The sequence below is a fragment of the Phalaenopsis equestris genome, unplaced genomic scaffold, assembly GCF_001263595.1.
Source record: "Phalaenopsis equestris unplaced genomic scaffold, ASM126359v1 Scaffold000455, whole genome shotgun sequence".
Lineage (NCBI taxonomy): Eukaryota > Viridiplantae > Streptophyta > Magnoliopsida > Asparagales > Orchidaceae > Phalaenopsis > Phalaenopsis equestris.
Genome location: NW_018164896.1, coordinates 78415 through 89794, shown reverse-complemented (window position 1 = coordinate 89794; position 11380 = coordinate 78415). Strand labels below are relative to the sequence as shown.

Genomic DNA, 11380 nt, shown 5'->3' with positions numbered 1-11380 from the left:
AGTTCCTACGCTTCCTCCCTCGAACCACAATAAAATTACTAAAAGATATAAATACGTACGTATGGATTGAAACTAATGCTTCCTTTTGTTTGTATTATATGAAATCAAACTTTAGTAATATTGCTCTATGAATCAACCAATTTACAAATTAATTTATAAATCTGTGCATGTACTGTCATTATTTTCTCAAGACATAGATTGAAATATTTTTTTATGAAAAGTACTGGAGAAAAATAGTACACCCATTTATTAATTTTTAATTTTGCTTACCTGCTTTCCATTTGCTTCCAATGATCTATACGAAGTCAAACTGGCATTTTCTTTTTCACTGCAGCCCAATTATTAGATCTACTTTCTCTTCTTCCGACTACATCTGCCCCTGAATCACCCATTTTTTAATGCAGAGTCTTAAGGATCTCATCTGTTCTCCAGCTATCAACTTCTGTCTTTTGCGGCAATAGGACAATCCATCAGTCAGGGTAGGTTTAGTGGTCCAGTTACAGATGCTCCTTACTACTTCAAGGTGTGAGAAACCTTGTGCTGTACCAGCTGTGGTTGGAGTAAACAAAAAATTGAAGAAATATAAATTTATATTTTCTGCTAAATGGCTTGGATGGTGGACTTGATGATGAACTAAGGAGGATGGAGGGTTGGCTGTACTCATGGTTCTCGGATAGTTTGGCCAGACTTGTGCGCATGCAAACTTAAAATGATATGTGACTTCGGCTTTCACTATAGATGATTGGTGAATTTGTTTGCTCTTTTTAGCAGTCAAAGATCCTAGCGGTGAAAATTCTGTAGTTTGGAGTTTCTTTTGTGGAGATAGGTTCTGCTGTATTATTTATTTGCATGTTTCTCCTCATTCAATAATTTTCTACTTTTTTGTTTCACATAGTCAATTATTATATGATTTGATTGAGAGAGGGAGAGGGAGAGGGAGAGTCACCAACAGCGTGTGAATTAAGAGTTGAAGAATGGTGATCATTGGTTTTGTCAGCGTGAAAGTTGAGTTGGCTTTGAGAATCAACTTATTTCAACGTAGTTTCCCCGCCTTATAATGTGAATTAATTTTTAATTAATTATTGCTAAGTGAATGTTTGTCAAGGCCAATGCATTATTAATGGAAATGTCATTGATCCATCATCCATCTACGGGCTGTTCTGCACTTTAAATAATAATCTGTAAGAAAATTATGTCCTATTTTTCGTGAACTGTAATTGTAATTTCACTTTTAAAATAATTGGTTGAATAAATGCGTACATTAGAAATATGACCGCACGAATCTCGAAGATCGAGCAATCTATTATCATGCCAATCAGTCGAATTCGAAGCCGACCAAATATTGGTATGACCGAACCAAAGAGTGTCACACATCTACACTTATAACAACTTAATAAACATAATGGCATTCTCCGGGTTAACAATTATATGGTGAGAACATATTCTATATAGATTTATAGACCGAAGGTAAGCAGCATGTCAGATTATGGTAATGCGCCCTCTGCATTATGGAATAATCTTTCTAAAGGACATTGAGTCTACACAATGGATTTTCTCAGAAAAAGTCGACCGAAGATAGTTCAGTCTATCAGATGACATTTCTGTCCACCGAACGAACATCACATGACCGAGCCAATCAGTTACAAATATGAAACGGTGCCTAGGGAAGTTATATATATATAAATATATATGAAAAGACGCCAGTAGCGGTTGCAAGGTTAAGATATGTATGATTTAGTTATAAATATGTAAGTGTAATGACACATAGAATAATAACGTTCCGATCAAATGAGGGATAATTATGTAATTTATTGGACCTATTTTATGACTTATAAATAGGAGGGTCATTTTTATGAAAATGACTACTGCATATATTCCCAGAGAATTAGTGTTATTTGTGACTTAGGGTCTGTTTTGGACATTTTTCTGTTTGCTTTACGTTTTCAAACCGTCATCACAATTCTGTCTGGGGAATAACTTTCCTGCTATTTTTTTAGAAATTTTTGTGGTAGAATATTGTTTTTTCAACCTAAACTGTTAAAATGTGGTAACTACCAGAAAACCACGATCCGACTTTTTAAAAATAAAATATATTTATAATATCTACCACTATTTTTTGAAAAGTAACTTTTTTTATAACAGTTTCAGCTGCTTCTTCAAACAGTTGCAGCTGCTCCAAAAAGACATTTATTTTTTCATCCTCCTACTTTCTTTTATACCTCTCATCCAACCGAAGCTCTTTTCTTTGGGTCTGATCCAAAGAACAATTTGGGATTCAATGAAATATACTTTTAATATGTTTTGTTATGATTTTAGGGTGTGTTTGTGTGGAGGGGCAGTGCGTTGTCGCATGATAGTTTTTCCTGTTTGGAAAAATTGGGTTCTGCCTACTTTTTCAAAATGCAATAGCTGAAGGTTGTGATTTATCACCAAACTTGACTACACTTGTGGTAGCTGCTAGAAAACTGTTATTTTTTCAATATATATATATATATATATATATATTGGATTTGTCATCACAATTTTTTTAATTACAGCTTCATAACTTACTTCTTCAAATCGACACAGCTACCCGAACAAACTCTTAATTTTGCCTTTCCTTGAAAAAAAAAATCTCTTCATTTTGTAAGTGTTGTGTTAGTAACGATTGATTTTAAGATCTACACTTTAAAAGGATGTAGGGTCCGTTAGGCGCGGCCCCAAACAGTATCGACATTTAAATTAAGCGTTCGCGGGCCGCGGGATCGACCCTTCGGCCTGCGTTACCGATCCAGAAAGTCCAATCTTTGACCCGCGATACCTTCGCTACCCTAGCTCGCTGAAGGAGGTTCCAGCGTCTCAACTCGTGAAGCCCCCCTGCTCTCGAACGCGTCGCGAATCGACGATCCCCTTCGAAGCATCAAGCCCCCTTCACTCCCATTTCCTCCACCGTCGCTGGAAGCACGGGGCTTTCCCTCCTTCACTGCCTCTTTAAAGTCGTGATCAATAATATGGGTAGAGAATCCATAGTCTCCTGGAGGTAATTTTAAGAGAAAATTAAGAATAATGACGGTTTAGGGTAAGTAATTCGGCAGTATTGTATTTCCTTCAGCTTCCTATGAAGCTCGATTGTTGTTTCGTTTTATTTGAGGGCAATTTTTTAAGTGTTATGGTGTTCAGGCTTAATTGATGTTGCACTCTTCGCGAAGGAAATTGATAGTGTCAGATCCTGTTTGGAAGGATTCAAGTTAAAACTGTTGCTTAATGATATAATTTTAGCCCTTGAGGGAGTTATATTTGTTCCCATGTGTGATTCTGCATAATGGAATAAATTTAGCTTTTTATGGTCTCTTTCTACAAAGAACCTTTCATAAAAACATACAAGTTATTTATTATAGTTTGACGCTTTGTCTCTACCATATAGGCTACAGAAGTTGGAGCTAAAGACTATTTTATTGTCGTTCTTTTAGTTAATCTGGGCTTTTCTTCAACCTTCCCAATTTCATTCCCTCATTTTTGTTTTGGCTATTCTTTTCAAAGTCTTAAATGTTCCATAACTCAAAAGATGTTTCTTTTGCTCTTTTTTTCTTATGGAACTATACTTAGAAGAAAATTAGCTGATAAAATATATTTCTCCCCATTTGTTATAAAATGTTCCATCTACTGGACTTCCCACAAAAGGCAAAGCAGAAATATAAAGCTGACTGTTTGCTGATAAAAAAATAGGAAGATTTAAATAGAAACCACTCAATCCTTATCTATTTACATATCTAACACACCTATATTTCATTTTTTACATATTTTCCACCTTACATATGCACGAGAAGCTGTATTCACTTTTGAGAAGTTGAAAAAGTGGTATTTTTGATGTAATATGAAAATTTTTGGTGTTATAAATGTTAAAAGCAAAGTGTATGTGTTTGATATGTAAATACATAGGAACTGGGTGGTATGCATGTAATGAACAGATTTCTTTAAATAAAAATTCCTGCTTTGCTACCTAATTAATACTGTGTTAGCTCCCAAAAGGCTTAATGTTATCTACATTGCTGTTTTATCCCAATTATATCTCCATGTTTTGTTTTAGGACTGCTGAAGCTATTGGATTAGATGTCCTATTATTTATTATTTTTGGTGAATTATTCTTTGGGCTTGCTTTTGTTGGATGTTGATTATTGGCTGTGTAAAATGTGTAATCTATATTATATACTTGTTTAATCTTATATTATATACGTGTTTGGTTTTGGTGGTTTTATTGATACACATAGATACTCTCTATGTTCTATATGAATGTGGTATCGTTGGGTTGCTGTTGTGGCCTGGACATTTATATTTGGATTCTGGAGCATGCATTTCCTCCTAATTTATGAATGGATGAATGGTTTTATGTAAATGAAAATATATCTTTAGCAAAACAAACACTAATGAATGGTATTTTGACTCACGCATGATGACCTGGAGTATGCGAGCGTGGATGATACTTGTTTCGATTTCTCCAAAGAAAATAGATTGCTTCAATAAATTTTTTTAAAAAAATTGATTGACAAATAAGCAAGGCATTTGCCTTCTGAGCCAAGAAAACGGCAACCGCATGGTGTATTATTTCATATGCCGCGAAGTTTTAACATGAATATGGCATTTGCCTTTTGAGCCAAGAAGATGGCATTGAACAAAAGAGAATTCTCTGCCATTATTTTACAGATGGTCGCGGAGCCTCACAGAAAAGTGTGACTTCTTCCGATTGACTGACAGTCAGGTTGATTCCACTGCCGAAACTGATCACGAATTGATAGCATAATTGGAGGACAGTTTACGACGAGACATATATCGTTTTCTTGTTAAAAATAATATTATCATTATTTTACTTGTAATTTTTTTAGTTTTTTCTTTTTCTTTAGCACTTTCGGTACTCACTATTAAATGAATTGTATACCTGAACTTTTGTTCTATTTTTAAATGCATTTCTGCTTCTGAAATATCAAATATGTGGTTGTCATGATTCTGTTTTAAACAGTTTTACTAAATGTGGGCATAATGGTCATTTTTTCAGAAACAGCTGTCCCACAACTGTTTTCACGCGGCTGCAACAAACATGCAGTCAGCTTCGCCGCAGCAGCTTCCTGCAGCGCAACTGCAGCTGCGCCGAATGGGCCTTTAGTGCCAACTAACACATTCCTAAGAAAAAATATATTTTATTGTAAGCCCTCTTATGCGTTTTTATTCATGCAAAAGAGGCAAATTTAAGAGAACATACTTTGACTAATGCCAATTTACGATAGACAGAACTTTATACAAATAGAAATAAGTGTTTTGTTGCCAGAAATGAAGTTTATGAAGCCAACGATACTAAACTTCTAACACCACAACACTCACACCCCACCATCTCATTAAGAAGCTTTCATTTTTGCTCACTGCTGCCCTTGGTTCCTTCTTTAGTACCACAGAGAACAAACTTTCAAGTTTTATCTAATAAGCAGACAAGCAGTCAAACTAGGTTGACAGACAACAAATTACTTTTTTTTGGGGAACAAACAGAACAAATTTACTGCTAAGGTAATAAAATCATAGTTATTTTAAAAACTAATTTAGTTTTCTCTTTTGTTTAATCATGACAGAAGAGCAGAACCAAATATTCTGTTACATAATTTACTGCACATTTAGATCCCTTCTAGCATAGAAATTTATCTGAGACTGAATAAATTTCTACTGAAGATTGAGCCTTATTGTCAAATAAACAACTAAAACAATTTAAGTTTCTTCAAATAAAGATTTCTACATTTTCAGAAACAATTGTATATAAATATAGAAAATCATTCATGAATGTATTAAAAATATAAATTTCCATCTACATTACAAAATTAATTCAAAAATTACAAGAAAGAATCCAAAAAACTTTTCATTTTAGGAATTCAACCGAATTTCTACTAGAAATCACCATGGGATAACAGGCACCAATATTACTACAAAGATGATCAAACATATGGTAATCTAAAAGGAATAATTACTCTATTTCTGTGACGAAGGAAGTTTTTCTCTGTGCTATAGCTGCGCTCCTTTAGTTCTATGGAAAAATTTTCATTAAGACTTTATACAGAATATCGAAAACAGCAACAACAAATACTCATTACAATAGAACAATACCATCTCCCTAGCACACCCACATCGGCCTCTCTCTTCTCATTTTCATTTTCTAATAAATAAAATCTTTGCTCCCTAAGCAAATACGCACAAAAAACAAAATTAAACTCAATTTTATTTATGTGAACTAATTTGCTCTAATCCACTTTCACTTTAATTGATCCACTTAAGCGTTCTATTGTCTTCCCTTCCTATTAGTCAAAATATGCCTGCTTAACTGCAGGTGTGTGCAACCCCTTCAAGTTGCAAATCATGGGCAACAGATCTCCACCTCCATAATTCTTTCCCTTCCATTTTTTTCATCATTTCTGTCATCATTTCTGTTATGAATATAGAAACAGAAAGGGGAACTTCCTCCCCTTCATGAAATAGAAGCCCTGCTAATTTTTCTTCTTTTCTCTGCTGTGGGGAAGTGGTGAGAACTTGGCCGTGACCCAGAAATCATTTCATCACTCTTGTAGCTCAAGCATGCAGCATCCAGAACGCCATTTGGGCTTTGTGGCATATATGTAACCGGTGGAATCCAATTCTTATTATCTGTATATTCTGCACAAGTCATCATTATCTCCTCCTGCATCGCTTCATAACATCTTAACACTCTCATCTGCAACCACAGTGTTCTTCTTGCTGTTCAATGTAGTCTGAAGAAGGTGGTAGTATGATATCATATGAAACTATTTTTTACCTTATCTATTTCGCTGAAATGAGTGATGGCCTCTTTAACTTCTAGAGCACTGGCTTCACCCTTCACCGATAGTGTGGTGGCTGCAGCAATTTCCGATGGCTTGAATGATAGGAAGGCAATCCCTGCATAAATTAAGAAGGATAAATTTTAATTCAGAGATTTAAACGAAGAATATTATAAATGCAAGATATACCTCTGATGGTTTTAAGGATGAGCTCCACTGCTCGAGAGATTGATTGACTGGACGGCAAATTACCACCATTCAGCTTTCGAAAGAAGCATTCCATAAAGGAGAAAGGTGTCACAGCCTGCATCCTCCATTTCAGGGTGCTTAACAGAAGAAGTTCCATTCTCTGTATAGTCTTAGCCTCAAAAACAAACTTGGCCTCCACCACCTATCAATCCACAAAAAAGTTCATGTCATGGAAACATGGAGTAAATTAATGAGCTCCAAATTGCAATATTTCGTTCGCTACCTGCAGATCAAGCAATAGAGGGACCACCTCCTCCTCCATTTTGGCAGCCAAAGACAAGCATGAGACTGATAATAATTGAGTTATCCAAGTTTTTCCTTTCTACGGGTAAATACCATTGTTAAGATAGAGCATATGCAATGATTGAAGACAGCTTTTCAAAACACTGAAAGACTTACAGGGAGCTCATAGAATGACAGGAATCTATCCAGATAATTTACAGAAAGGTAAGCACTCAAATGTCCAAAATTGTAATAGGCATGAACCTGTCAATATTATATAAAAACCCACAAATTAAATCTGCCGGGAAAAGAAAATTTCTCCTGTATTCAACTACATGTACTGGAAAAAAAAATGACGGTATGGACAAGCGGGTGAACTCCATTGTTCCCAGAGCAAAACAGGCTAAAACTATTGCCACCAAATCAAGAGACCAATACTAATATAATTACAGATCAACAAAGAAGCGGATCGACAGCAAACCAGATTAACCAACCACTAAAACAAAAAAAAAAAACGAGCGACACTCAATAACAGTGAAAGATCTAATACTCTAATATTGATCTAAAACTCCTTGGAAACATGAAAATCATCAAACGAAGAATCAAATGAAAACTTAATTAATCTAAGGAGATAGCAGAATGCCTTACCTTTAGAATCCAATCAATGGCATGTGTTCTGATGATATCCAAACCGCCACTCGTCAATCTCTCGGCGTAGTCTTGCCTTGGCATATGCTCTGCCTCTCTCTCCATCAACAAGCACAAATACTCATTTGATTCCAGGGGAAAGGCCATGAAGAAACTCCCATAAAGGTCGCAGCTTTTTTGCTGAAGAGACAAATCGGACCAATGTCTCTCAATCTCTTCTTCCTCCTCATCTAAGCCCAAGATGCTGCTGTTTTCCTCAGCACATAGGAGGATTGAAGATGCATATTCATAGCTTATGCCCATCGCTAATAGAAAATACGGAAATTTCAAGAGAAGAAACAGGAGGCAGTACTCTCCTTCGTGCTCCACTTTCTCCTTCTGCAAGTAGGCGTCTTTACAGCATAGTAAACCAAAAGTAGCAGCCTTTGCTCAGTACTGAAGTGCAGAGGCAGAAGGAGAAGAGTAGAGGCGGATACTGTTCCATAGAAAGGAAAGATTAAAACGGGTTTTTGTAGAGGGATAGCCTTGGAATTGGGGAAATGCAAAAGATGAACCGGGACAGTAGGCTTGAGAAAAATGCCTAAATGGCAGCCATAATTGAGAAATTAGCAAGGAGAGCGAAAGCAAACTCAAAACAAATTCACATTTATTTTGGATCTTTTCATTCTCTTTGTATCAAAGCTACTTTTTCTAAGAATAAGAAATAATAAATTACAAAATATGCTCAATAAATATATAATTTTGCAAAAAAAATAATAATTTTCTTTGATCAAATGTTTCACTATTTAATGTTGTTTTTCCTGCTTGGAATTTTGAGCTTTTATATTCTAAGGAGACAGACCAAAAAATTGTGGCAAGTAAATTGCTGGCAATAAACTTGATTTGTTTGTGCACGATGTGATTTTACTACCCTTAGAGGTGTGAAGATTTATGATTCATGCCTTATTTATAAGATCTTTAATTCAAATCTGTAGATGCTTTTATTAAACTATAATACTGCTAATGCGCAATTCTAGGTTTGTGGATTAATATATAGATCACCATAGTGTTTATATTATTGATGCACCACGCAATTTGTTTGTTCGTATAAAGATGTTATTTGGATTTGATAGAATTAAGCTAATAGTAATGTACTTTCATATTTTAAGTTGCCCTATTATGTTGATTTTGATTAAAAAAATCCTCCCAAAATTCCCCCTTTCTGTTTTGTTTTTTACAAATCAAATAACACTTCTCAATGATTTTTGACATTATCCCATTTTTTTGAACAGGTATCTCTATGCTGCAAAACTTGAATCTCATATGGCAATCTATTTAGCTTTGTGCTCGAATGCCTGAGTATATTAGTTTGAAATAATTCAATGAATCTCAAAGTTTCTTATTACAAATGATAAGTAAATAAAATTACGAATTGTTTATTGTGTAAAAGCTTGATAATGTAACAGTGCCAGTTGTTATGATACCACGTTAATCTTGGCATGAACAGTGTATGTGTGGATTCTCGGCTTCATAGAATTAAATATGGTAATAAATTGTCTTGGACTGATTAGGCACTAAGCACATTTTCATCCCAAAATTAATCTTTGCACTTTAATTTTTTTTAAAGGAGGATAAAACTTAGTAATAAATTGTCTTGGACTGTAATAAATTGTCTTGGACTCTTTGCACTTTAATTTTTTTAAAAGGAGGATAAAACTTAGTAATAAATTGTCTTGGACTGATTAGGCACTAAGCACATTTTCATCCCAAAATTATTCTTTGCACTTTAAGTTTTTTTTAAAGGAGGATAAAACTTAAAAGCACAACACCGGCGGCCGCTGTGGATCAGAATATTTTCTAATAAATTTGCATTTATAGTTAAAAATTTCCTTAAATGAAATTTTTAAGCGAGAGGCCCCTAACAGTCGTTTAGCCCTGCTCCCACTGAGTAGAAAATCACAAGGATATTTGAGAAAAATGTAAGGGGCTTTGTGGAAATATGGATCATATTGATATTCATTGTATTTCTTCAAGGGAAATGATTTTTCTTTCCTTTAAATTTGCTCTTTGCCCTCACCTACAAATTCTACGTCATAAAGATATAATATTGTCTTCTAACTCATCTTATATGCAAAATAGGAAGTCAGCACATGCATTTAAAACTTGTTAATTTTTTAGTGTAAAAAGTATTGTTTTTTGAGCTATTATTTTGCTCGGTTGAATAAAATAATTATCTTACAACTGTAATAAGAATATTTAATAAATGCGTTTAAAATTTTTATGACGACGATAATTTTATAAGTCTAAGGATTTATAGCAGTCATAATCGTCGCAACTATTATTAGGAGCGTTAGTTCAAGTTCCATGCCAACCTCATTTATGGCAATTTTAATCATTGCAAAAAATTCAGCAATAAACCCGTGGTAAATTTTAATTTTGGAAGTTTAATTGGCTCCTAATGTTTATCCTTGTGGTTTTTATGAATGATTATTTTTAGAGGTAACTAGCTAGATAAGCGGGGATTAGTGTACTCGGACGTGGGTCGTGAAGTTGAAGGAAAACAAGTCCTCTCAACTGGCCCAACGGCTCACCACATCTAGATTATTTTCTATAAAATTTAGATATCAATTTTAACATAAATATGCAAATATAATGAATTGCACACTGATATTAGTTTAGTTAATCTTGTGCCCAACTTATATATGTAATAGGCTTACGTTTGTATCTGTATATATTAAGATAAATATTGTATCTGACGAACGAGAGCACCAAATCCTTTTCCAAGGGTTGTGCACCCTAAATTGAGTCTCACAATGATAGAGGATTTATACCCGCATTTTCTTTTAGAAATCTAAGAATTTGCCCAAATTAAATTTGTTGAATCCAAATTTGTCCTATAGACCATTCCCAAGGCATAGAGCGTAGGGACCGAGAAGGAGGCAGAGAGAGAGAGAGAGAGAAGGTAGAAGTGGCACAGTGAATGCCCCCACCGGGGCAAAGTGGGGGAGTTTCCCTGACTCCCAGACCCATTTTATATATTAAAACAAGTTGTTACAAGAAAAGAAAAGAGTAATGCATAACTGACTAGAAAACCCAAATTGCCTCCTCTCCTTCACATGAAAAAGATCATCCTATCTATATATCATAGGAGGTATCTAGAAAATTACACTACCGCCCCCGGAGTTACAAGTTATTATTATCTCTGAGAGTTATAATTTATTATACTCCTAAAAATTACGGGCTATTATTATCTTTGAGCGTTACAAGTTATTATTGTCCTCGGGAGTTACCAATTAATTTTGTCACTGGTTATCTTCATTGACACATTTACGTATGTCTTGACACTTATTCATTGTTGAGTTTATCCGACGATGTGACCAACCAGTCGGCTGGGGTGGCCACCCGGTCTCTACTAGCACTTCATTATTGAGTCCATCCAACAATGTAGCCAGCCAGTTGGTTAGGGTGCCCCCCCC

At 34.9% G+C, this 11380-nt stretch overlaps 1 protein-coding gene across 1 annotated transcript; it reads right to left on the bottom strand.

Moving 5' to 3' along the window:
• Positions 1–6025: 6025 nt before the first annotated feature.
• LOC110027850 (cyclin-D4-1-like) lies at positions 6026–8542 on the bottom strand. Its single transcript, XM_020729462.1, has 6 exons — positions 7926–8542; positions 7455–7541; positions 7279–7377; positions 6996–7197; positions 6803–6924; positions 6026–6721 (listed from the first exon to the last, which is right to left on the bottom strand). Exons 1-6 carry the CDS (start codon positions 8226–8228, stop codon positions 6479–6481), a joined length of 1056 nt encoding a protein of 351 aa, XP_020585121.1. The 5' UTR covers positions 8229–8542; the 3' UTR covers positions 6026–6478.
• Between the last annotated feature and the right edge of the window lie 2838 nt (positions 8543–11380).